Source organism: Oncorhynchus masou, chromosome 5 (genome assembly GCF_036934945.1).
Source record: "Oncorhynchus masou masou isolate Uvic2021 chromosome 5, UVic_Omas_1.1, whole genome shotgun sequence".
Classification (NCBI taxonomy): domain Eukaryota; kingdom Metazoa; phylum Chordata; class Actinopteri; order Salmoniformes; family Salmonidae; genus Oncorhynchus; species Oncorhynchus masou.
In genome coordinates, this window is record NC_088216.1 from 33,020,823 (window position 1) to 33,046,947 (window position 26,125).

The window sequence follows — 26,125 nt, forward strand, 5'->3', positions numbered from 1 at the left end:
TAGTAATTAGTAAAAAAAAAAAAACTAAAAAAAACTTGGAGGTGTGTCCAAACTTTTGACTGGTACTGTAGCTAGATGTTAACTAGCTTGCTCTTTATTGTACATTAAATAAAATTAGACGAGCGAGCAAGCATTTTAGCCAGGTAGCTTAGGACAAGGAGGATGGTATTGGCGTTTCTCTACAAGTAGGGTGAGTCAACATGTTTTTCTACTTAGCACGCACACACACAGAACATGGACAGCCACATGATATTTAGCTTACGTTGATTGGACCAAATTGTTTTTGGTATATTTTAGTTGTCACTGTATTAGACTAAGCATAAGCCATTTGATAATGTTGAAATGGTACTGTATTAGTGGAGGCAGCTCCTGTTTTCTTTGAAACTAGTGTTCTAAAATCAATAGTTGTTTAGTAGTCCGAACATTTGGGAAACATTAACTTGATTGACCATGCTGTTGGTCATATTGCTGTGTTACATGCGATATGCTTTGTGGACTCCTCCAAATATATATTTCTCTCCGGTTTTATGATGAAACTAAGGCGTTCAATTTATTTTGCCACTGTCTTATTATTTCTGGTTTATGCCTTCATCACACCTACAGTATTTTTGCATTTTGGTACACCAGAAGTACCATAATGCTTTGATCCCACCAACAGCACTATTGCGCAAAATGATAAGCAGCATCATCTGGATGTGTGCAACAAAAGTTTAAACCTTCACTACCATTTCTGTCAAGCTGAATAAATCCAACCTATGCACCACACAGAAAGCACTGAAACTGCCTCTGCAAGGCAAAGCTGCAAGGCAAATTCAGTGTTGCATTGGAATTGAATGTACTTAAAGTGTACAAATTATTTATTTAACTAGGCAAGTCCGTTAAGAACAAATTCTTAATTAAATTCTTAATTATTGGCCTACACGGCCAAAGCCTAACCAGGACGACGCTGGGCCAAAGCCTAACCAGGACAACGCTGGGCCAATTGTGCGCTGCCCTATGGGACTACAGATCACAGCCGGTTGCGATACAGCCTGGAATCGAACCGGGGTCTGTAGTGCCACCTCTAGATACAGTGCCCTAGACCGCTGCGCCACTCGGGAGCCCATATTATGGTCATTGTTTTTCAGTTAGTTTCATACAGGAAGCGGGGAAATATTGGTGTCCAACTACAAACATTTTTATTCATACATTTAAATTGAAGAATATATATTTGACATAGGTGACAATGGTTAACAGTCAAAAATCATCTCAGAAGATGTTCAAGTGGTAGAGAATGTGGGCATAAAGCTGTGTGTCTTTGTTCAGGCAAGCCAAGTGATAGACAGTGGTGCTTGCCCTTCAAGGATTCGCACAAAAGTAAAAGTAACATTATTACCTATTAAACAGTTTGATGTTGTTGCTTTTCCCTCATGAAGGCAATGGTTGAGCCCAAGAGAACCACACCGATAAATACTGACTTGATGATTTCCTCTTTAAAAACCACACTCGTGCAGTTCTACTAACACCCAACATGCAGAGCAGATTTCTAAAATATGGGCTAAACAGGTTTTTATATGAGTTTCTCTTCCATTTGGTGCCTAAGGAACACAACACAGATAGTTAAATCTTCAAAATCCTGGAATATGTCTACGACAATCTAAACTGGCATAGGGTATGATACTGTAAGTAGGTACTAAAACAATGTCCTTCAATATTGAAATCATAACCAGCATCCTGAAAACACCCCTTTACAATTGGGGTAATAGTTCAGTAGTTGATCGGAAATACAGTACCATCTATGCAGCAACACAGCAAGTGCTGTAGATTCACACAGAGAAGAGAAAAAGTGCCTGCGTCAGTCTTCCAGATGAACTTTGTGATGTTCTAAAGTAATTCCTTAACCTACAGCATGATAGGGCATTACCTAAACCAGTGGTGGTACCCTGCCAGTGTACAAGGGCAAGTCAGTGTATCGGCCCACTCGAGCACAGCATAGAAGTGTAGCACAGTCAAGCTACATGGCATAGTCAGTGCAGAGTCATAGATGTACAAATGTGTGAATCTGACATAAGCTTGATTTTGAAAGGTAAATGCTTTGTTTCTGTGTGTATATATACAGTTGAAGTCAGAAGTTTACATACACTTAGATTGGAGTCATTAAAACTTGTTTTTCAACCACTCCATACATTTCTTGTTTATAAACTATAGTTTTGGCAAGTCGGTTAGGACATTACTTTGTGCATGACACAAGTAATGTTTCCAACAATTGCTTACAGACAGATTATTTCACTTACAATTCACTGTATCACAATTCCAGTGGGTCAGAAGTTTACATACACTAAGTTGACTGTGCATTTAAACAGCTTGGAAAATTCCAGAAAATGATGTCATGGCTTTAGAAGCTTCTGATAAATGATGTCAATTAGCCTAAGACAATTGGAGTGTGGATGTATTTCAAGGCCTACCTTCAAACTCAGTGCCTCTTCGCTTGACATCATGGGAAAAAGCAAAGAAATCAGCCAAGACCTCAGAAAACAATTGTAGACCTCCACAAGTCTGGTTCATCCTTGGGAGCAATTTCCAAACACCTGAAGGTAGCACGTTCATCTGTACAAACAATAGTACGCAAGTATAAACACCATGGGACCACGTAGCAGTCATACCGCTCAGGAAGGAGACAATCGCACGTTGGTGCGAAAAGTGCCAAACAATCCCTTGTGAAGATGCTGGAGGAAACAGGTACAAAAGTATCTATATCCACAGTAAAACGAGTCCTATATCAACATAACTCGAAAGGCCGCTCAGCAAGGAAGAAGCCAATGCTCCAAAACCGCCATAAAAAGCCAGACTACGGTTTTCAACTGCACATGGGACAAAGATTGTAATTTTAGGAGGAATGTCCTCTGGTCTGATGAAACAAAAACAGAACCGTTTGGCCATAATGACCATTGTTATGTTTTGGAGGAAAAAGGGGGAGACTTGCAAGCCCGAAGAACACCATCCCAACCGTTAAGCACGGGGGTGGCAACATGTTGTGGGGGTGCATTGCTGCAGGAGGGACTGGTACACTTCACAAAATAGATGGCATCATGAGGAGAGAAAATGATGTGGATATATTGAAGCAACATCTCAAGAAATCAGTCAGGAAGTTAAAGCTTGGTCGCAAATGGGTCTTCCGAATGGACAATGACCCCAAGCATAGTGGCAAAACGGCTCAAGGACAACAATGTCAAGGTATTGGAGTGGCCATAACAAAGCCCTGACCTCAATCCTTTTGAAATTGTGGGCAGAACTGAAAAACTTTGTGCGAGCAAGGAGGCTTACAAACCTGACTCAGTTACACCATCAAATCAAAATCAAATCAAATTTATTTATATAGCCCTTCGTACATCAGCTGATATCTCAAAGTGCTGTACAGAAACCCAGCCTAAAACCCCAAACAGCAAGCAATGCAGGTGTAGAAGCACGGTGGCTAGGAAAAACTCCCTAGAAAAGCCAAAACCTAGGAAGAAACCTAGAGAGGAACCAGGCTATGTGGGGTGGCCAGTCCTCTTCTGGCTGTGCCGGGTAGAGATTATAACAGAACATGGCCAAGATGTTCAAATGTTCATAAATGACCAGCATGGTCGAATAATAAGGCAGAACAGTTGAAACTGGAGCAGCAGCACGGCCAGGTGGACTGGGGACAGCAAGGAGTCATCATGTCAAGTAGTCCTGGGGCATGGTCCTAGGGCCGCGGTTCAGTTGAAACTGGAGCAGCAGCACGGCCAGGTGGACTGGGGACAGCAAGGAGTCATCATGTCAGGTAGTCCTGGGGCATGGTCCTAGGGCTCAGGTCCTCCGAGAGAGAGAAGGAGAGAATTAGAGAACGCACACTTAGATTCACACAGGACACCGGATTGGACAGGAGAAGTACTCCAGATATAACAAACTGACCCCAGCCCCCCGACACATAAACTACTGCAGCATAAATACTGGAGGCTGAGACAGGAGGGGTCAGGAGACACTGTGGCCCCACCCGAGGACACCCCCGGACAGGGCCAAACAGGAAGGATATAACCCCACCCACTATGCCAAAGCACAGCCCCCACACCACTGTCAGGAGGAATGGGCCAACATTCACCCAATTTATTGTGGAAACTTGTGGAAGGCTACTTAAAACATTTGACCCAAGTTAAACAATTTAAAAGGCAATGCTACCAAATACTAATTTAGTGTATGTAAACTTCTGACCCACTGGGAATGTGATGAAATAAAAGATTCTTAGTGTGACATTTAACATTCTTAAAATAAAGTGGTGATCCTAACCGACCTAAAACATGGCAATTTTACTAGGATTAAATGTCAGGGATTGGGAAAAACTGAGTTTAAATGTATTTGGCTAAGTTGTACGTAAACTTCCGACTTCAACTATATTTATTTATTTAACTGTAGCATTATCAGCAAGTAGATACTGGCATCAATTGCACATTTCCCCCCAGAAATGAAAATAATAAAAATATATGATTACCCTAATGACAGCAACTGGTATTTTAAAGTTATCATTCATATGCCAACATAAGAAAAATATAAGTAATCAACATTAGGATGCACAGGGGGCTTAAAAGAGAATACACTCGTAAGAAAAACAATATCAAAACCTCTTCAGTTCAAATACATACAACCGGTATGTGTACACACTACACGTCTCCGATTGAAATGTGAAGCTGTAGCCTCAGCAATATGTGGATATGTCAAGCCAAGAAACTCTTGCAGAGAAAGAAAATAAAAAGACAAATATACAAAGTAAAATGGCTGCACCACACCTCAATTCTCTGTAAAACCATTGTAAGTGTGTGCATATTACAAGGTTTATCTTTTAAAAACAAAATGATTGCGGTGAAAAGGCAGTAATAAATAGGGGATGGCAGTCTGTTGGCAAGGCGTCAGTGATCCCCTGGCGTGTGTGCATTCAAATGTGTGTCTTGGTAAAGCAGTCTATATGTGGGCAGGTCAATCGTCCTTTGAGTGATGGGCGTCCAGGTTGACCACTTGAAGCTCTGTGAGGTTGCTGCTGCTTGACTGCTGACCAATCAGCATCTACAGGTCAAAAGGAGAGGGATTAGGTGACATTAATGTTGAGGTGACAGTAGAGTTGTGGTGACAGAGGGACATGCGTGTCATTACCGGGTGGAGCTGCACTGCCGACACAGGGATCTGAACTGTCCCAGGATGTCCTGTGAGGAACACCTGCGATACAGCACCTGGGGGGGGGTGAAGAATCCAATAAATTAATTGTGCATATACAATCTAGTAGGGTTGGCCGCGATCACGATAGTATCATCTATTGAGGATGATTGACAGCCATCGTTGACAGTGACAACATCATGACAAACAAGACTAAGCTATTTCAACTTGACTGCATGCCACCATGCAGTAAAGAGCAGTCAGGCAGCACACAGCAGGGGTAGTGCATGGGTGACATTCTGAGAAAATTGCCTATATTCCTATTTGTTATAGCCCATTTCAATAAATGTTATATTTACAGAATGCAAGAGCACAATGTAGACAGAGCTAAGAGTTTCACCGAAGCAGCACAAAATGTCCGGTCAGAATGTCTTCTTTCAAATGTCAGATGATCTGGACTAAAATCCTTAGTCTATTTCTATAGGATCGGACACGCTAAAAACTAAATGGGGAGAAAAAAAATGGTTACATATTGCAATATTTTTTGGACGACAGTATAGATATTTGACTCCAACTAGCTAGCGCTAACCGGCTCGACCTGCAACCTAAACTCCGGTATTTGTTATCCTATAGCTGACTGATCAAAACTTGTTTTCTCATGTGCTCAAGCCTCTCTACAGCTGACAGACTATACCAAACATTAGGAACACCTTCCTACTTACATTTTTACTACTTTAATACACAAGGGAAATTGTCCCAATACTTTTGGTACCCCAAAATGGAGGGGGGGGGGTCTATGTACAAAAAGTGCTGTAATTTCTAAACGGTTCACCCAGCATGGATGAAAATACCTGCAAATTATTATTGACAATCTGCATTTTAACCTCAGTCATTGTGTCATTTCAAATCCAAATTCTGGAGTACAGAGCCAAAACAACAAAAAAAGTTGACAAAAGTTGTGAACCAATACTTTTGGAGCTCACTGTATATCAGTGCCCTGTTAGGCCAGCTGTGGTGTCTGGACTCTGATTGGCTCACCAGGGTCATGGGACTGCGAATGGGCTGTCTGTGGGAAGGTGTTGAGCACGGTCAGACTGCCGTCGCCCAACGAGGTTGTAGGTGTGGCGTACATGACAGTGTGGGCGCCGGGGTACATCATGTGACCACCCATCGATGAGGGCACCGAGGACGTGACGATGGTGGTAGGGAGGCTCACTGGAGCAGGGAGACAGGACAACACGGGCAATGAGGTGTGAATTTCAATATTCTGTAAGGTTCATTTATACAATTATGAATGGTGACTTCAACATGTAGAACAGGTCATAGTGAAAACGAAAACTGTTAATAAAAAGGCAAAAAAATAGAGCCTGCATATCACTTGTACTGCAAGTACATTACATTTCTTTGACACTTCTCAATGTAACAAATGACCACATACATACCACAATCAAGAATTTAATACAATTAGTTACCTTTGGTTTTCAGATGGAATACTGTTGTTTGATCTCCCCACCTTCGTGCCTTTCACATTTCTATATCCACCCTCCAGTGGGATCAACATTATCCACATTTACGGTATCAAAACTATCATAATCAGTACCTTTGAGTTTGGAAAAACTGTTTCACAACCAAATCTCTATTATAGAAGGTGGTCCAGACACCTTTGTGATTTCACATTTTTGAGAAACACAAAAAGGGAATATAACATTGCGGATAAAGTTAGGAATGAGAATTTCATTTGTACAACCTCTAAAGCTGCCGCGGTCATCTCCCTCTTCAAAAGGGGGAGACACTCTAGACCAAAACTGTTACAGTCCTATATCCATCCTACCCTGCCTTTCTAAGTTCTTCGAAAGGCAAGTTAAACAGATCACCGACCATTTCAAATCCCACTGTACCTTCTCCGCTATGCAATCTGGTTTCCGAGCTGGTCATGGGTGCACCTCAGCCCCGCTCAAGGTTCTAAACGATATCATAATCACAAAAGACAATACTGTGCAGTCGTATTCAACCTGGCCAAGGCTTTCAACTCTGTCAATCACTGCATTCTTATAGGCAGACTCAACAGCCTTGGTTTCTCAAATGACTGCCTCGCCTGGTTCACCAACTGCTTCTCAGACAGAGTTCAGTGTGTCAAATCAGAGGGCCTGTTGTCCAGACCTCTGGCAGTCTCTATGGTGGTGCCACAGGGTTCAATTCTCGGGCTGACTCTTTTCTCTGTATACATCAATGATGTCGCTCTTGCGGCTGGTGATTCTCTGATCCACCTCTGAGACGACACCATTCTGTATACTTCTGGCCCATTTTTGGACACTGTGTTAACTAGGCTCCAGACGAGCTTCAATGCCATTACAACACTCCTTCCGTTGCCTCCAACTGATCTTAAATGCAAGTAAAACTAAGTGGATGCTCTTCAAACAATTTCTGCCCGCACCCACCTGCCCGACAAGCATCACTACTCTGGACGCTTCTGACATAGAATATATGTGGACAACTACAAATACTAGGTGTCTGGTTAGACTATAAACTCTCCTTCCAGACTCATATTAAGCATCTCCAATCCAAAATAAAATCTTTCTATTTCGCAACAAAGCATCCTTCACTCATGTTGCCAAACACACTCTCGTAAAACTGACTATCATACCGATCCTTGACTTTGGCGATGTCATTTACAAAATAGCCTCCAACTCAGCAAATTGGATGCAGTCTATCACAGTGCCATCTGTTTCGTCACCAAAGCCCCATATATTACCCACCACTGCGATCTGTATGCGCTCGTTGGCTGGCCCTCGCTTTATATTCGTTGCCAAACCCACTGGCTCCAGGTCATCTATAAGTCCTTATTAGTTAAAGCCCCGCATTATCTCAGCTCACTGGTCACCATAGCAGCACCCACCCATAGCACACGCTGCAGCAGGTATATTTTGCTGGTCACCCCTAAAAACAATTCCTGCTTTGGCTGCCTTTCCTTCCAGTTCTCTGCTGCCAATGACTGGAACAAATAACACAAAAAAAATGATCACTGAAGCTGGATACTTATATCTCCCTCACTAACTTTAAGCATCAGCTATCAGAGCAGCTTACAGATCATTGCACCTGTACATAGCCCATCTGTAAATAGCCATCCAACTACCTCATCCCCATATTGTTACTTATTTTATTTACATTTAAAAAAATCTCTACTTGCACATTCATCTTCTGCACATCTATCACTCCAGTGATAATTTGTGAAATTGTAATTATTTCGCCATTACAGCCTATTTATTGCCTTTACCACCCTAATCTTTCTCAAAAACATGTGAAATCACAAAAAGGTGTCTGGACCCTTCGATAACATGCCATTTACATCAAAATAGGGATTTGGTTGTAAAAACTTCTCCTTTAAATCATTTTAATGATGTGTATGAACCCTGGATGACTGACAGGGAGAGCTGTATTGAAGCCACAACGCAGCCATTTTGGTTGCTTTAGAAATGCATTAATTAAATGTCGACATTCATTTGACAAGTATATTCTATTACAGACACCTTAATGCATACTTTTAAAATTATATTATGTAAACTGAACATTTTAAAACCTATTCCTTAATATAATTTTTTAAAGAGTACTAATGTTACTGCCCACAAAGAAATACTGAAATATGCATAACTTTGACCTTGAAACATTAATGAAATACTGTAGAATTCCATTCACTCCTATGGAGGACTGCTCCTTCTGAGGAGTACCAATGTGGCGGCTGGTGGCTTCAAAGCCTTCCGTTGGTTAATACATAGCATCAGCAATCCAGGGTTTATATATACACACATCATTGGTTAAACTTGATTAAAAAACGTCAGATTGGATTACCAAATCCCAATCCAAATGATCAGAATCATTTTAGTTTCTGTTTTGAAATACCAAAATCGAACATTTAATCCAATCCGATTGCCGAAATCAGAAAAGTGGGATTTGGGATTGGGTCCATCCTTGGGATTGGGTCCATCAAGGAGCCCATTTCATTATTACATCAACTTGTAAACAGATCGCTGCTTGTCGCATTTGAGAGTGGGGTAAATAGTCTACTAGTCATCATATAACAATTTAACATGAAACTTTTTCCCCCTCTCCTCATTATACTAATAATATTATCGCAGTGCAGTGCTGTTCCCCCCCCCCCCCCCCTCAAATCACATTGGCATAACAGTAAAATGGTTCATAAGCACAGACAGGCTGCTGTGAGAGTGTATAGTTGTTGTTGTTTACCTGTGGAGCTGCTTGTGATGTGGGAGAGGTCACTGTGGCTCACAGAGCTCTGCTGACTGCTGGGGTGAACTTGAATGGCCTGCAGCTGCTGGCCCATCCCTCCACCTGAGAAAGACGCACACATACCTAGAGTGAGAATATTAATTTTCCATTCAACCATTCTGCTATTTTTGCACACTCATAGAGGTCAAGTTTGCATGTTACCTCTGCTCGGTACATCACTACAGTTGGGTGGTAAATATGAACGGGTTAGTTATGAGTGTGCACCAGTGAAGTGGACCACTTAAGCGGCTGAGCAAGGGTAAACTGACCTACCGAAAAGTAACAAATTAAGTACTTGGGATATTCCTACTGACAATTTTAAAGAATGTGCACAGCTGTTAGCCTACTTTCACTACAGTTCATGAAGATGAACACCAAGTGAGATATAAAACTGACACAGGCAATGTTCCATCTAAGCTGCACGTGACCGCTGACAGACTCAACTTTCTAGAGTTTTCCCTGTTTGATAATGTTAACAATGTTTCCCTTTACTGTGGCAATTGTGATCGAATCAACGCAATATTAGTCACTTTTAATGCAACATACCGAAACAAAAACTATGCAAGACTTTGAATGCAAAACTAACTACATAAGAGACTCTGTTGTAGGCAGAACGCATCAGAGTAGGAATATATCGCATTGACACACGACTCAGCCCGGTGCAGATCAGAGTTGCAGTAGGCCTGAATGCAAATATACCATTGCCATACAGTAGATGGATCTGGGAAATTTACTTTGAACTGGACTGTGTTTACAGCATGAGCGATTGTGAGTAGATGTGCTTGTTTTGAGATCAAAGCAAGAGCTGCATGTAGCCAGGTGTGCACATTTTGTTCATATCCTTTGCTAGTTAGTGAGTTATTAGCCCAGTTATAGATAATTTATAGTCAGCAATAAATAGGGTAGTGATTGCTTCCTACAAGAGTACAAAAAAAGTGTACCTTTCTAAACATATTCTTAAAAGGGGTAGAGTTATATTGTTAGACAGGCTTGAACAAGTTTAGTAGCCAATAGGCAGAGGGGAGCATAATTTCTCTAATTCTCTGTAATAATGGTATGGGAATAATAATGCATTTTATTTTGTAAAGTGCATGATTGCATCAAACACCACAACAAGATTTTCAGTCACCTCCTCGTCTGAAGGACAAATGGATAAACAGGTTAATGTCAAACCCTGCAGCGTCTCATGGAATGTAGGCCTACATTGAACACCACCCATTGGCTGCTACTGAAGGCTGAATGATAGCTGTTCTATCACTGTGCTAGAAGTTTATGGGATGCATTTTCTCCATTGTTTTTGATGGTAGGCCACTCTGGTAGGTCTACTTTATGCTCAAATAGCCAAAGAAGCCTACTTGGCCACTTAAAATTAACTTAAAGTAGCTATAGCCTCAGTGTTCACAGTAACCGCACGCTGGATGTTTTCACAACGTTCAAGTGCAGAAAAAAAAAAACATTGGACACAAGTGTGGAACTTTTTCAACTCCCGCTTTCCCCCCATTCGCTAAGACAACTTATAAAACCCTGGAGGGGGTTATTTTTAACCCTGATCAAAAAATAACGTGGCTTTGTCCACATATGCAAGCCGACTCCCCATCTTTTCTATTTCTTGTGATAACAGCGGTGCTACACACAATCAGTAACAGCCTTAATGCGTGCCCCCCCCCCCCTCATTCAGTAACAAACACTGACCAGTGAACAGACTAAAATATCCTCTCTCCTATATTCCTGTTCCCATCTACACACTGACTGCTACTCCTCCCGCTCCTCGTCCCTAAAATATAGCTCCTGGTTACCCTTCCATGAATCTTTATTATCCATCCTTATTGCCTCCCTTTGTCCCGTCAACAAATGAGGCCTCTCCTGTGACTGTTTGCAAGCAGAGCACCATATTTAAACCTCATAAGAGTTTATTCAAACCTGCTATCTCACTGCATTGTAAATGTTAGTTTTTTTTGCCTTTATCGATATGTAAAGAGATACAGACTTAAGCCCAGGAAAAGACACTGATGCAAGCTCAAACAAACATACAGAGAGAGACAGAGATGCATAGAGGGCCAGTGAGGCAAAGGCAAACCTAGAAAAGGACACTAACAGACAGGCATGGAGATACAGTTCTGAACAGCAACAAGAGATAGCTACAGAGAAATTACTGGGATCCTAGATGCAAACAAACCGGGCTCAATTTGAAGACACTCGACACAATCTTAGAGTGAGAGATGCATGCAGACAGAGAGCGATATACCCTAAATCCCAAGTCAACCCCTGGATGTAGATCGGATGTGTGTAGCAATAGTGGTAGCTCCATCATGCCCTCTGATAGGTAAGGCAGAATAACAAAATTGGTTAAGCTGTACACTTAAGGTGGCTGTGGTCACACAGAGAATAAATGAATCATTGAAGATTATTTATGTTGTGCAGACCATTTCCTTAAAAGGCAGAATAGTTGCCATATTGCTTGCCAAAAGTGTAGGAGATAGGGGTTGATTTGCAATTCAAGGAGCGTTGATGCTTGGAAGTGTCGTGGCATGGAAACAAAATGCGGCGGGGTGAAGAAGCCCCTGACCTGTGAGCGAGACAGTTGCAGGTAGGCGGAGCAGGGTGGTCTGCTGGCCCTGCTGTGTGTGCCCTGCGGTAGCGGTGGTGATGCTGGTCTGGGCCAAGGGGCCCTGGAGGGCCTGCAGGTGACTGAGAGGAATGGTGTGCGTGCCAGGGGGAAGCGTTGCGCCTAGAGGACGCGCAGAGAAAATTAGCAGTGCACTTGTCTCTCGCAGTGGAACCGGCACATAGACCAAGAAAACTCAAAACACATAACACAGTGAGAAAGACCAAAATAGTGGGAAAACGGACACAGCCACACAAACAAAACACAGCATGACTGACAAAACATACTCAAACACAGTCAAACATAACACAGCCTCACAGACAGAACAAAGCCTCAGACAAAATACAGACAGCTTCACAGAAAAATACAGTGTTACAGAAAAACACACAGCCAGACAGTCACAGACAACAAAACACTGTCAAAACACAGCCATGCACACAAAACAGACAAACCACATGCACAAAACACAGCCAAAAAGCTCCAGAGGAAAACATTTTTATTGGGGTGCAATATTCTCAAAAACGATATATATATAAAAAAAAAAGACAACTCTGAAGCAAGGGAACAATTTCAGGGGGGTGAACAGAAGTAAACAAAGTTGGGTGCAACATGGAGGGGGTAAATGATAAGGCAAAGAAAGTGGGATTTAAAAAAACAAAAACAGGATACCCCCCCTTCACTCACCGGACATGAGGGTGAACCCTCCGGGTAGCATGACGCTCGTTGACGTGGCCGAGGTCTTCAGCACCGTGCCGTTGGCACTGCTGGTGGCACTGTGAGTATTGATGCCCGCCGAGACCTGCCAGCAGGTGGCAGGGATGCTGTTCTGCAAGTGCATGGCCACAGAGGAGGAGGAAGTGGAGGATGAGGAGGTCGACGTGGGTTGGGTGTTGACACCGGCAGGCAGATTGGCCATGGTGAACGTCGGCTTCATCATGTCCTGAGAAATGGAGAAAGCAGGAGAGAGATATTTACGATACTGATCTGTTAACAGTGCATTTGAAGAGAGTCTACTTACATAGCTTATGATATGTAGATAATTTGATAGACAAATTTATACAGATAAGGGGATGTACCAAATCAAATCAAATTTTATTTGTCACATACACATGGTTAGCAGATGTTAATGCGAGTGTAGCGAAATGCTTGTGCTTCTAGTTCCGACAATGCAGTAATAACCAACAAGTAATCTAACTAACAATTCCAAAACTACTGTCTTATACACAAGTGTAAGGGGATAAAGAATATGTACATAAAGATATATGAATGAGTGATGGTACAGAGCAGCATATGCAAGATACAGTAGATGGTATCGAGTACAGTATATACATATGAGATGAGTATGTAAACAAAGTGGCATAGTTAAAGTGGCTAGTGATACATGTATCACATAAGGATGCAGTAGATGATAGAGTACAATATATACGTATACATATGAGATGAATAATGTAGGATATGTAAACATTATATTAGGTAGCATTGTTTAAAGTGGCTAGTGATATATTTTACATCATTTCCCATCAATTCCCATTATTAAAGTGACTTGAGTTGAGTCAGTGTGTTGGCAGCAGCCACTCAATGTTAGTGGTGGCTGTTTAACAGTCTGATGGCCTTGAGATAGAAGCTGTTTTTCAGTCTCTCGGTCCCAGCTTTGATGCACCTGTACTGACCTCGCCTTCTGGATGATAGCGGGGTGAACAGGCAGTGGCTCGGGTGGTTGTTGTCCTTGATGATCTTTATGGCCTTCCGGTAACATCGGGTGGTGTAGGTGTCCTGGAGGGCAAGTAGTTTTCCCCCGGTGATGCGTTGTGCAGACCTCACTACCCTCTGGAGAGCCTTATGGTTGTGGGCGGAACAGTTGCTGTACCAGGCGGTGATACAGCCCGCCAGGATGCTCTCGGTTGTGCATCTGTAGAAGTTTGTGAGTGCTTTTGGTGACAAGCCGAATTTCTTCAGCCTCCTGAGGTTGAAGAGGCGCTGCTGCGCCTTCTTCACGATGCTGTCTGTGTGGACCAATTCAGTTTGTCTGTGATGTGTACGCCGAGGAACTTAAAACTTGCTACCCTCTCCACTACTGTTCCATCGATGTGGATAGGGGGGGGGTGTACCCTCTGCTGTTTCCTGAAGTCCACAATCATCTCCTTAGTTTTGTTGACGTTGACTGTGATGTTATTTCCTGACACCACACTCCGAGGGCCCTCACCTCCTCCCTGTAGGCCGTCTCATTGGTAATCAAGCCTACCACTGTTGTGTTGTCCGCAAACTTGATGATTGAGTTGGAGGCGTGCGTGGCCACGCAGTCGTGGGTGAAAAGGGAGTACAGGAGAGGGCTCAGAACGCACCCTTGTGGGGCCCCAGTGTTGAGGATCAGCGGGGTGGAGATGTTGCCTACCCTCACCACCTGGGGGTGGCCCGTCAGGAAGTCCAGTACCCAGTTGCACAGGGCGGGGTCGAGACCCAGGGTCTCGAGCTTGATGACGAGCTTGGAGGGTACTATGGTGTTAAATGCCGAGCTGTCGTCGATGAACAGCATTCTTACATAGGTATTCCTCTTGTCCAGATGGGTTAGGGCAGTGTGCAGTGTGGTTGAGATTGCATCGTCTGTGGACCTATTTGGGCGGTAAGCAAATTGGAGTGGGTCTAGGGTGTCAGGTAGGGTGGAGGTGATATGGTCCTTGACTAGTCTCTCAAAGCACTTCATGATGACGGAAGTGAGTGCTACGGGGCGGTAGTCGTTTAGCTCAGTTACCTTAGCTTTCTTGGGAACAGGAACAATGGTGGCTCTCTTGGAGCATGTGGGAACAGCAGACTGGTATAGGGATTGATTGAATATGTCCGTAAACACACCAGCCAGCTGGTCTGTGCATGCTCTGAAGGCATGCAGTGAAGGAGAGTCCGCATGTTTTCATTGCAGGCCGTGTCAGTGGCACTGTATTGTCCTCAAAGCGGGCAAAAAAGTTATTTAGTCTGCCTAGGAGCAAGACATCCTGGTCCGTGACTGGGCTGGTTTTCTTTTTGTAGTCCGTGATTGACTGTAGACCCTGCCACATACCTCTTGTGTCTGAGCCAACCAAATGCATTTGCTTTTTCTCATGCCAAAAACAATGCAGATAAATTATGCGCTCTGTCCATCTCAGTCAGCAGAGTTGGAGTGTTTTTAGATTTGACAAGTTGCTAATACACGTCAAGGATTCCATTGAAGAGCTAAGCTTCAACTCCTGGACACAAGTAGTTTGTGAGCAAGCTGGCATGCTAACTATCTTTATGAAAATCAAGCAAAGCAAATTTGAGTCTGGGGATGGGAGGGGAGAGACAGGGATGATGAGATGAGATTCAATTTCGAACAAACAATGCTGGGAAATAATTATTGAGGCGTAAGACTCCTCACTTGAATTGGCAAACTATCAAAGAAATAGTTAAATATGCTCATGTAGCTCACCAAGATCAAAGTCAAATAGCTTGCTTGCTTTGGTAGCAATTGTCAAGTAAAAAATATATACTGCCCGTAAAATATATATAGTATGTATAAACTGAAATTAGAAGCCTAAATAGTGTTGTCCATTAGTTTACTCCAATTAGGGCAGGGAGGGTAGAGTTAGTAAATAATCAAATGAAAATATATTTCAAATATATTTAAGATAATATACCGTGCATTCGAAAAGTATTCAGACCCCTTCCTTTTCCCACATTGTTTCGTTACAACCTTCTTTTAACATGGATTAAATTAAACGTTTTCCACATCAATCTACACACAATACACCATAACGACAAATCATAAACTAAGAGCAAACCAGATGGGATGGCGTATCGCTGCAGAATGCTGTGGTAGCCATACTGGTTAAGTGTGCCTACAATTCTAAATAAATCACAGACAGTGTCACCAGCAAAGCACCTCCACCTCCATGTTTCATGGTGTGAACCCCACATGCGGAGATCATCCGTTGACCTACACTGCATCTTACAATGACAAATCTAAAATGTGGACTCAGACCAAAAGGACAGGTTTCTTGGCCCAAGAAAGTCTCTTCTTATTGGTGCCCTTTAGAAGTGATTTATTCACCGCAATTTGACCACGAAGGCCTGATTCACATAGTCTGCTCAGAACAGTTGATGTTGAAATGTTTCTTACTTGAACTCTGAAGCATTTGTTTGGGTTGAAATTTCTGAGGCAGGTAAATCTAATGAACTTATCCTCTGCAACAGAGGTAACTCTGGGTCTTCCTTTCCTGTGGCGGTCTTCATGAGAGCCAGTTTCATCATAGCTCTTGATGGGTTTTTGCGACTGCACTTGAAGAAACATTCAAAGTTCTTGAAATTTCAAGATTTACTTTAAGACATGGTCAGTCATGATGGACTGTCATTTCTCTTTGTTTATTTGAGCCGTTGTTACCATAATATGGTCTTGGTATTTTACCAAATAAGGCTATATTCTGTATACAAACTCCATCTTGTCACAACACAGCTGATGCATTCATTTGTGGAATTTATTTTCTTCTTAACTTTTAACAATGCACACCTGTTAATTGAAATGCATTCCAGGTGACTATCTCGTGAAGCTGGTTTAGAGAATGCCAAGAGTGTGCAAAGCTGTCAAGGCAAAGGGTGGCTACTTTGAAGAATCTCAAATATATTTTGATTTGTTTAACTTTATTTTTGGTTACATATGATTCCATGTGTTATTTCAAAGTTTTGATGTCTTCACTATTATTCTACAAATGTAGAAAATAGTAAAAATAAAAAACCCTGGAATGAGTAGGTGTGTTCAAATGTTTGACTGGTACGCACACACATTTTTAAATATATTGGAAATTGGGGATTGGAAATGATGCAGACAATTACATTTTGGCTTCTATCAATCTGCAATATTAAAGCCGATTTACCCCCCAAAAAATATATATAAAATGCAACATGGAGTGTTGGTCCCATGTTTCATGAGCTGAAATACAAGATTTTTCCAAACGCACAAATAGCTTATTTCTCAAATGTTGGGCACAAGTTTGTTTTCATACATGTTGGTGAGCATTTCTATAAGTATTTGAGTAATAAAACTATTTTATTGGGGAAAACTTTGATTGGCTGGGCCTGGCTCCCCAGGCCCACCCATGGCGGTGCCACTGCAGTCATATAAAATCTATAGATTAGGGCTTAATTTATTTATTTAAATTGACTGACTTCTTATGAACAGTAACTCAGTAAACTCTTTGAAACTGTTGAATGTTGCATTATATTTTGGTTCAGTATAGTGTAGATCAGGGGTGTCAAACTCATTCCATGGAGATCCAAGTGTCTGCAGGTTGTAGTTTTTTTCCTTTCAATTAAGCTCTAGACAACCAGGTGGAGTTCCTTACTAATTAGTGACCTTGAACTTGATTGAAGAATTTAAGGGGGGTGAAAAAACCCAAAGACACACGGCCGTCTGTGGTTTAGAGAATCATTGTACCATCTAAAACCTATGCAAATTATATTTTCCATAACCAAAAATATTGTATTTTAAGCTGCTGTACAAAACTTTAACCTCTACGGGATGGGCATCTCTAAACCGGGACGGTTGTTGCTTACGTGCGCTAATGTGACTAGAATGACGCTGTATACAACAACCAACGTTCCGGGACATAGACATATGGGCAGAAAGCTTAAATTACTGTTAATCTAAATGCAGTGTCCAATTAACAGTAGCTATAACAGTGAAAAAAAGACCATGCTATTGTTTGAGTGCACAAAAACAAAACATTTATCACGGCAACAGGTTTGATACATTCCCCTCTGAAGGTAAATAATGTACTTCCATTCAGTAATCTTGCTCTGATTTGTCATCCTGAGGATCCCAGACAAACTGTAGCATAGTTTTGTTTGATAAAATACATTTTTATGTTCAAATGTAGGACCTGGGATCTACAGTTTGACCCCACAGCTGTCTCTGACTCCACACCAACCCCGCTCAGACATCTAGATGTGTGAAAAGTGTATAAGCTAATTATCCATTATGTATGACATTCCTGGGAGTGTGTCAACTTAAAGTTATGACCATTGCATTTTTGTATGTTCTCTATAGTTATGTACTTAAATTTATCAATTCGACACATTTGGGCAAACTCCAGGCTGACTTGATACATAATAGTGCGCAGTAATGTAATTCTTCAGTCTGAAACTTTGCACACATCTAAATTACAGCTAGACTCCCACCTTAAAGTATGGCCTTCCTCTTACATCTCAAAGATTCTCCTACATTAATTTCACATTTCCACACACTTCAAAGTGTTTTCTTTCAAAAGGTATCTGGAATATGCATATCCTTGCTTCAGGTCTTGAGCTACAGGCACTTAGATTTGGGTGTGTCATTTTAGGTGAAAATGGTAAAAAAAATAAAAGGGTACAATCCTTGAGATTTTTAACTTAAGTAAAAAAGACACACAAAAAAAAACTTAAGTACAGCAAGCATAGAAATAGCGCATATAAAACAGATATACTGCTTCATAGACGTGCTTTCAATGAGAATTTAAAACACATTTCTATGTGAATTTGGCCAGGTCACCCAAAGGAGACTGGAGTGCCACTTTAATAGTTGCCATGTACTTTCTGAGCTTGCATTGGGTGTATTCACTGTCAACTACACTGTTAACGTGTGTCCCGTTTGTAGCGCATCGGAGAGCAAAATGCAGAAGTGTGCCGCAGTCCTCAGATGTGACTGTTAGGCTTAGTAATAAACAAAAACCTCAACAAAAGATCATGCAAAGGGGGAACTTGTACAGCAATACTTGGGCAGTAGGCTGGCTGGCTTCTAGTCAATTGCAGGACATGTCAAGTGTGCCGACAGCAATGCTGCATTCAGCCGAACGCACCTTTGTTCCAGCAGCGCTAAAAATTAAACGTTTGAAGCGCTTATGGTAATGCCAAAATAACATTTGTTAGTGATGAAACTTATTTCTATTGAATATACAGTCAGAAACCTAATTAAATGATCAATGATTCACATACACACAACAACAAAAACATACAAAGGGGAAAAAAAATATTTAAGATAACAGTATCGAATTGAAGGTACAGCATGTAAAATGAACCTGTATCAAACTATCAACGATGGGACATTTTAACCATGGCTGTTTCTGGGGGCCCACCGGGAGGTACTACTTCAGGGGTGCAAACTCATTCCACGGAGGGCCGAGTGTCTAAGTCTTTCTGTTTTTCCCCTTTCAATTAAAACCTAGACAACCAGGTGAGGGGAGTTCCATACTAATTACAAGGTAGGAGCGAAAACCCGCAGACACTCGGGCCTCCGTGGAATGAGTTTGACACATGTACTACCTGAATGTGTCCAATTAGAACAAAAATGGTTGCTTCCTGGTTTGCAAAACGTTTTGCTGCGGTGTGCCCTACTGAACACAATCCGGTTGGGGAATGGAGTGTTTGAATTAGTACGTACTAACATATTGAACAGACTCAACTAACCGCATTAATTGTCTTGCATTCATTATCGTGCATTCTAGTCTAGGACACTTGGTTTCCTTTTCTTTTGAGAGGACATCTACAGCCTGTATTTATTTTTAATCCCAGGCCCCTGTCCCCTCAGGAGGCCTTTTGGTAGGCTGTCATTGTAAATAAGAATGTTTTCTTAACCGACTTGCCTAGTTAAATAAAGTTTTTTCTTTTTTTAAAGCCTATTTGAACAAGTTATCCCTCTGAGCATAAGTCCATTTCCTCCTCCAAAAACAGTTGCTGAATGAGTCTCTTCCAAAAGAGAGGGGACAAAACTAGTAAACAAACAACCCGGGGTCTCGCGGCTCACCTCCTGTCAGGGAATACCACCACCTCACAGCCGGTCTCTTTACCGAGAGTAAAGCAAACAATGAAAACCTAGGTTACGAGTGTTATGCCCTACCAAGTTTGCGTTGGATGGCCTATTTCTTATGAAAATCAAATCAAATTTTATTTGTCACATACACATGGTTAGCAGATGTTAATGCGAGTGTAGCGAAATGCTTGTGCTTCTAGTTCCGACAATGCAGTAATAACCAACAAGTAATCTAACTAACAATTCCTAAACTACTGTCTTATACACAGTGTAAGGGGATAAAGAATATGTACATAAGGATATATGAATGAGTGATGGTACAGAGCAGCATAGGCAAGATACAGTAGATGGTATCGAGTACAGTATATACATATGAGATGAGTATGTAAACAAAGTGGCATAGTTAAAGTGGCTAGTGATATATGTATTACATAAGGATGCAGTAGATGATATAGAGTACAGTATATACGTATGCATATGAGATGAATAATGTAGGGTAAGTAACATTATATAAGGTAGCATTGTTTAAAGTGGCTAGTGATATATTTACATCATTTCCCATCAATTCCCATTATTAAAGTGGCTGGAGTTGAGTCAGTGTCAGTGTGTTGGCAGCAGCCACTCAATGTTAGTGGTGGCTGTTTAACAGTCTGATGGCCTTGAGATAGAAGCTGTTTTTCAGTCTCTCGGTCCCAGCTTTGATGCACCTGTACTGACCTCGCCTTCTGGATGATAGCGGGGTGAACAGGCAGTGGCTCGGGTGGTTGATGTCCTTGATGATCTTTATGGCCTTCCTGTAACATCGGGTGGTGTAGGTGTCCTGGAGGGCAGGTAGTTTGCCCCCGGTGATGCGTTGTGCAGACCTCACTACCCTCTGGAGAGCCTTACGGTTGAGGGCGGAACAGTTGCCGTACCAGGCGGTGATACAGCCCGCCAGGATGCTCTCGATTGTGCATCTGTAGAAGTTTCTGAGTGCTTTTGGTGACACGCCGAATTTCTTCAGCCTCCTGAGGTTGAAAAGGCGCTGCTGCGCCTTCTTCACGATGCGGTCTGTGTGAGTGGACCAATTCAGTTTGTCTGTGATGTGTATGCCGAGGAACTTAAAACTTGCTACCCTCTCCACTACTGTTCCATCGATGTGGATAGGGGGGTGTTCCCTCTGCTGTTTCCTGAAGTCCACAATCATCTCCTTAGTTTTGTTGACGTTGAGTGTGAGGTTATTTTCCTGACACCACACTCCGAGGGCCCTCACCTCCTCCCTGTAGGCCGTCTCGTCGTTGTTGGTAATCAAGCCTACCACTGTTGTGTCGTCCGCAAACTTGATGATTGAGTTGGAGGCGTGCGTGGCCACGCAGTCGTGGGTGAACAGGGAGTACAGGAGAGGGCTCAGAACGCACCCTTGTGGGGCCCCAGTGTTGAGGATCAGCGGGGAGGAGATGTTGTTACCTACCCTCACCACCTGGGGGCGGCCCGTCAGGAAGTCCAGTACCCAGTTGCACAGGGCGGGGTCGAGACCCAGGGTCTTGAGCTTGATGACGAGCTTGGAGGGTGATATGGTCCTTGACTAGTCTCGCAAAGCACTTCATGATGACGGAAGTGAGTGCTACGGGGCGGTAGTCGTTTAGCTCAGTTACCTTAGCTTTCTTGGGAACAGGAACGATGGTGGCCCTCTTGAAGCATGTGGGAACAGCAGACTGGTATGGTGATTGATTGAATATGTCCGTAAACACACCAGCCAGCTGGTCTGCGCATGCTCTGAGGGCGCGGCTGGGGATGCCGTCTGGGCCTGCAGCCTTGTGAGGGTTAACACGTTTAAATGTTTTACTCACCTCGGCTGCAGTGAAGGAGAGACCGCATTTTTCCGTTGCAGGCAGTGTCAGTGGCACTGTATTGTCCTCAAAGCGGGCAAAAAAGTTATTTAGTCTGCCTGGGAGCAAGACATCCTGGTCCGTGACTGAGCTGGATTTCTTCCTGTAGTCCGTGATTGACTGTCGACCCTGCCACATGCCTCGTGTCTGAGCCGTTGAATTGGGATTCTACTTTGTCTCTGTACTGACGCTTAGCTTGTTTGATAGCCTTACGGAGGGAATAGCTGCATTGTTTGTATTCAGTCATGTTACCAGACACCTTGCCCTGATTGAAAGCAGTGGTTCGCGCTTTCAGTTTCACGCGAATGCTGCCATCAATCCAAGGTTTCTGGTTAGGGAATGTTTTAATCATTGCTATGGGAACGACATCTTCAACGCACGTTCTAATGAACTCGCACACCGAATCAGCGTATTCGTCAATGTTGTTATTTGACGCAATACGAAACATGTCCCAGTCCACGTGATGGAAGCAGTCTTGGAGTGTGGAGTCAGCTTGGTCGGACCAGCGTTGGACAGACCTCAGCGTGGGAGCTTCTTTTTTTAGCCTTTGTCTGTAGGCAGGTATCAGCAAAATGGAGTCGTGGTCAGCTTTTCCGAAAGGGGGGCGGGGCAGGGCCTTATATGCATCGCGGAAGTTAGAGTAACAGTGATCCAAGGTTTTTCCGCCCCTGGTTGCGCAATCGATATGCTGATAAAATTTAGGGAGTCTTGTTTTCAGATTAGCCTTGTTAAAATCCCCAACAACGATGAATGCAGCCTCCGGATAAATGGTTTCCAGTTTGCAAAGAGTTAAATAAAGTCCGTTCAGAGCCATCAATGTGTCTGCTTGGGGAGGGATATATACGGCTGTGATTATAATTGAAGAGAATTCTCTTGGTAGATAATGCGGTCTACATTTGATTGTGAGGAATTCTAAAATCAGGTGAACAGAAGGATTTGAGTTCCTGTATGTTTCTTTCATCGCACCATGCCTCGTTAGCCATAAGGCATACACCCCCACCCCTCTTCTTACCAGAAAGGTGTTTGTTTCTGTCGGCGCGATGCGTGGAGAAACCCGTTGGCTGCACCGCTTCGGATAGCGTCTCTCCAGTGAGCCATGTTTCCGTGAAGCACAGAACGTTACAGTCTCTGATGTCCCTCTGGAATGCTACCCTTGCTCGGATTTCAACCTTGTTGTCAAGAGACTGGACATTGGCAAGAAGAATGCTAGGAAGTGGGGCACGATGTGCCCGTCTCCGTAGTCTGACCAGAAGACCGCCACGTTTCCCTCTTTTTTTTGGAGTCGTTTTTTTGGGTCGCTGCATGCGATCCATTCCGTTGTCCTGTTTGTAAGGCAGAACACAGGATCCGCGTCGCAAAAAACATATTCTTGGTCGTACTGATGGTGAGTTGACGCTGATCTTATATACAGTAGTTCTTCTCGGCTGTATGTAATGAAACCTAAGATGACCTGGGGTACTAATGTAAGAAATAACACGTAAAAAAACAAAAAACTGCATAGATTCCTAGGAACGCGAAGCGAGGCGGCCATCTGTCGGCGCCGGAAGTGACACCGACTGTGGGCGTCGGTCTGGCTGTGGTCTGATTGATTGAGTCCAGAACCCCAGCCGAGCCCACTTTTGCTCCTGAATAGCGTCCCTGTCCATCTGTATTTCAGTGTTCCTGTGACAACAGCTTCCTTGCACCAGCGTGCGGCTCCACCTCGTCGTCTGTACTGTCTTTCTATCAGTGCTTTGCACAACACGACAGAGGTGACTAGTCAGACAACCCTTTAACCTCATTTAAAAAGCAATTTCCTCTCCAGAGTGAACAATGAGGATTCCTCCCACCACATCAGCTGTGAGCCGAAGTAGTACCGTGGTTCATCAACAACCAATTATATTTCAAAGCAAGTCTGGCTCTTGGTTGAGTAAAGAAGCTTAATGAGCTGAGAAATCCCCTGAATCCTAGGCACAAACACTGAATCTAACACAGAATTAGTTTCCATTTAATCAAACTGCGCATCATGATGACATGATTTGTTGTCACTGGTCATAAGCTTCACTGCTCTAAAATGGGGGTCAATGGGCCAGTCATTAATACAAAAATATTGATGTGAACTTGTGTAGCTCACGCTATAATTCCAAAGTGAAAGTGTAGGCCTGTGCCTGGTAAATGAAGCCAACTACATGACCATCCAAGGAAGCTACCATTTCTTCCCCTCTGCATTAAACCAGGTGAGAGATGAAACGTTGACCTCGAGTGGACAATAAGGCTCAAGACGAGCCCAACGAAGGCCCTTTTTATTTACTCAAGCAAAAGATTTCGCTTATGGTAGGTGTACGTCGCTGAACCTCCTCACATAGAGCTCACCATGTTTCCTTGAAAATCACGGTCTCCAACCAACTCTGAAAACAGCTGCAGCTTATATGGAATGCAAGCAGCCATCTGCCAAGAGAGGAACGAGAGGAAACCATCCCATATATGGACAAAGAGGCCAAATCTTATTTTTATCAATCTGCTGTGAAGCATTTCAGATGTGTTTATTTTTCATATGCTCATGAATAACAGTGAAGTCTAAGGAGACTTAACAGTTAACCCATCGGTCAGCTTTGGTTAAAGGACCCTGTAGTGATGTCAACTGTTTAAGCAATATTATATCCTGTGAGGTTGAACTATGACTTTGATCCAACGATTTGTTGTTGTTGCGTAAGAAAAAAATTGGTGGCTACAAAAGTTCTGGCTTAAAGTTTGTTCTCCCACACATTTGACCAGAATAAGACGGTGAAGCTACCACTGGCGAGTGCCTTTAATTCTAACACAGTCTGAGATGAAGACAGCCAACACCCTTTTCAAGGGATGCTGAATGCAACTACAAGTTAACCAGTATAGAATGTCTTTTCTTTCCAGCACTGCTTAGTAACCTAGCAAACCTCTTCGGTTTTGAAGAAGCCTGTGCCCATTTCCCAACAGGAGAAAGAATGAACAGAGCAACAATACACCTCTTCCACATTATTATTATGCACAGTAGGCCAAAGAGTGACATGTTTGTTAATCTATTACTTTGAAAATCACCTCCATGCAACTGCTATGCTAAAATCACCATATAAAGACAGCATTTGGCATCTCGATGCGTGGTAACCCAGGTGCTCTGAAGCAGCTATCCGTTGCGTTAATCCCAGGAGACTGTCTAACCACCTCACCTTGGTGGGCTCCGCGCAGCCGTCACCCTCCGACACCTGGTAGGTGAGGTCCGTCTCCTCGAAGCCTGTGGCGCTCATGCGCTGGTCGGTGGATGGGTCGTTGCGGGGCGGTGAATCGGGCGAGTTGAGGCACGTCTGGATGAGCGCCTTGCCCGTCTCACTGGTAATCATGGGCTGGAGCTTGCGCGTGGCAAACGTGTAGACGTGGCCCGTCTCGCTGGCCACCAGGAGGAGAACCTGGGTGCCCGTTAGAGTGGAGAGCTCGTAGGCCTGGGGAGTGGGAAGAGGGATGAGAGAACGCCAGGCATTAAATCAAACTTAATGTAGCCCTTTCCACCCACTGTCCTTGTCATCCCATATACGGGTTGAAAAATGTTTGTCATTGATAAGTGCCTACATTGGAACACAGTGCCTGTAGAGAAACATGCTATACATGGTACAGAGCTCAGGTTCACCACTTCACAGCGCTGTGTGGGTTGACTGACAGCTGTTCTAAACTTGACCATGTGTGCAACAACAAGATGCCCCCCATCCTTCCGGCTAAACTGGGCTACTTTTGCACATTTGTTGTTTTCTGAGTGAGGGAAATGCTGTAAATCGAGAGGAGTTGATGTGTTCTGAAAGATGAGACATTGAGGGTTATAATAAATATCGCTTTGATGTGTGCTTCACATTTCCATATTTGAAGACATACATTTACAGTATCAAGCTTTACGAGCGCTGTTTGAGCCACAGTTACAAGGACGATATGTGTTATACCCTGGGTTGTCCTGAACACAATGAGCTTATGTTTGTCGTATTGTGAAAATAAAATTAGACGCGAACACGCACTTAAATGCACTAATTCTATATGCACCAAAATTACAATCTGTTTCTCTGAAGTGCCTAAGACTGTGAGATCGTATTTTATAACGTGGCTAGCCATGTTGGCAATAGAATAAGCTTTCAAATTATGTCCACCTGACCCAGATTGCGATATATAAATGTAAACAGCAATGGTATGACGGTGGGGACACAGAGCTGTGTTCAAAAATAAAAAACTACAAGTGTGCTTGCCTCGGTTCCTCAATGGCAAAGCTAGGAGAGCTCAAAAAAGCATCTTATAGTTGAAAGTTCTTTCCTTGAGTCAAACGTGCATTGAAATTACTTAGGAACTGTACACAGTTTGGAGAGGTGTGTGACCTCTTGGACACCAGTTTGACCTCTCACTCAAAACCATTGTAATCGTTTTCTTATCTTGCACCTACTCCAA

The 26,125-nt window shown here is 43.0% G+C and overlaps 1 protein-coding gene and 1 long non-coding RNA gene across 3 annotated transcripts in view; both read right to left on the reverse strand.

Annotated features, from left to right (window-relative positions):
* Positions 1-1,161: 1,161 nt before the first annotated feature.
* The window catches only part of LOC135539463 (uncharacterized), a 193,233-nt gene continuing 168,269 nt past the window's right edge, over positions 1,162-26,125 (reverse strand). Inside the window, exon 2 of the long non-coding RNA XR_010455621.1 lies at positions 1,162-3,307. This is a non-coding gene — a long non-coding RNA (uncharacterized LOC135539463). The remainder of the gene's footprint in view (positions 3,308-26,125) is intronic.
* Positions 4,093-26,125, reverse strand: part of LOC135539462 (serum response factor-like) — a 33,750-nt gene continuing 11,717 nt past the window's right edge. Inside the window, exons 2-8 of one of the 2 annotated variants that reach the window (XM_064965359.1) lie at positions 24,874-25,143; positions 12,719-12,974; positions 11,996-12,157; positions 9,388-9,492; positions 6,184-6,360; positions 5,146-5,222; positions 4,093-5,058 (exon numbers count right to left, since the gene is read on the reverse strand). In XM_064965359.1, coding sequence (XP_064821431.1) covers positions 4,972-5,058; positions 5,146-5,222; positions 6,184-6,360; positions 9,388-9,492; positions 11,996-12,157; positions 12,719-12,974; positions 24,874-25,143 — 1,134 coding nt within the window. In that variant the 3' untranslated portion in view covers positions 4,093-4,971. The remainder of the gene's footprint in view (positions 5,059-5,145; positions 5,223-6,183; positions 6,361-9,387; positions 9,493-11,995; positions 12,158-12,718; positions 12,975-24,873; positions 25,144-26,125) is intronic. The other variant, XM_064965360.1, reaches the window with a different exon arrangement.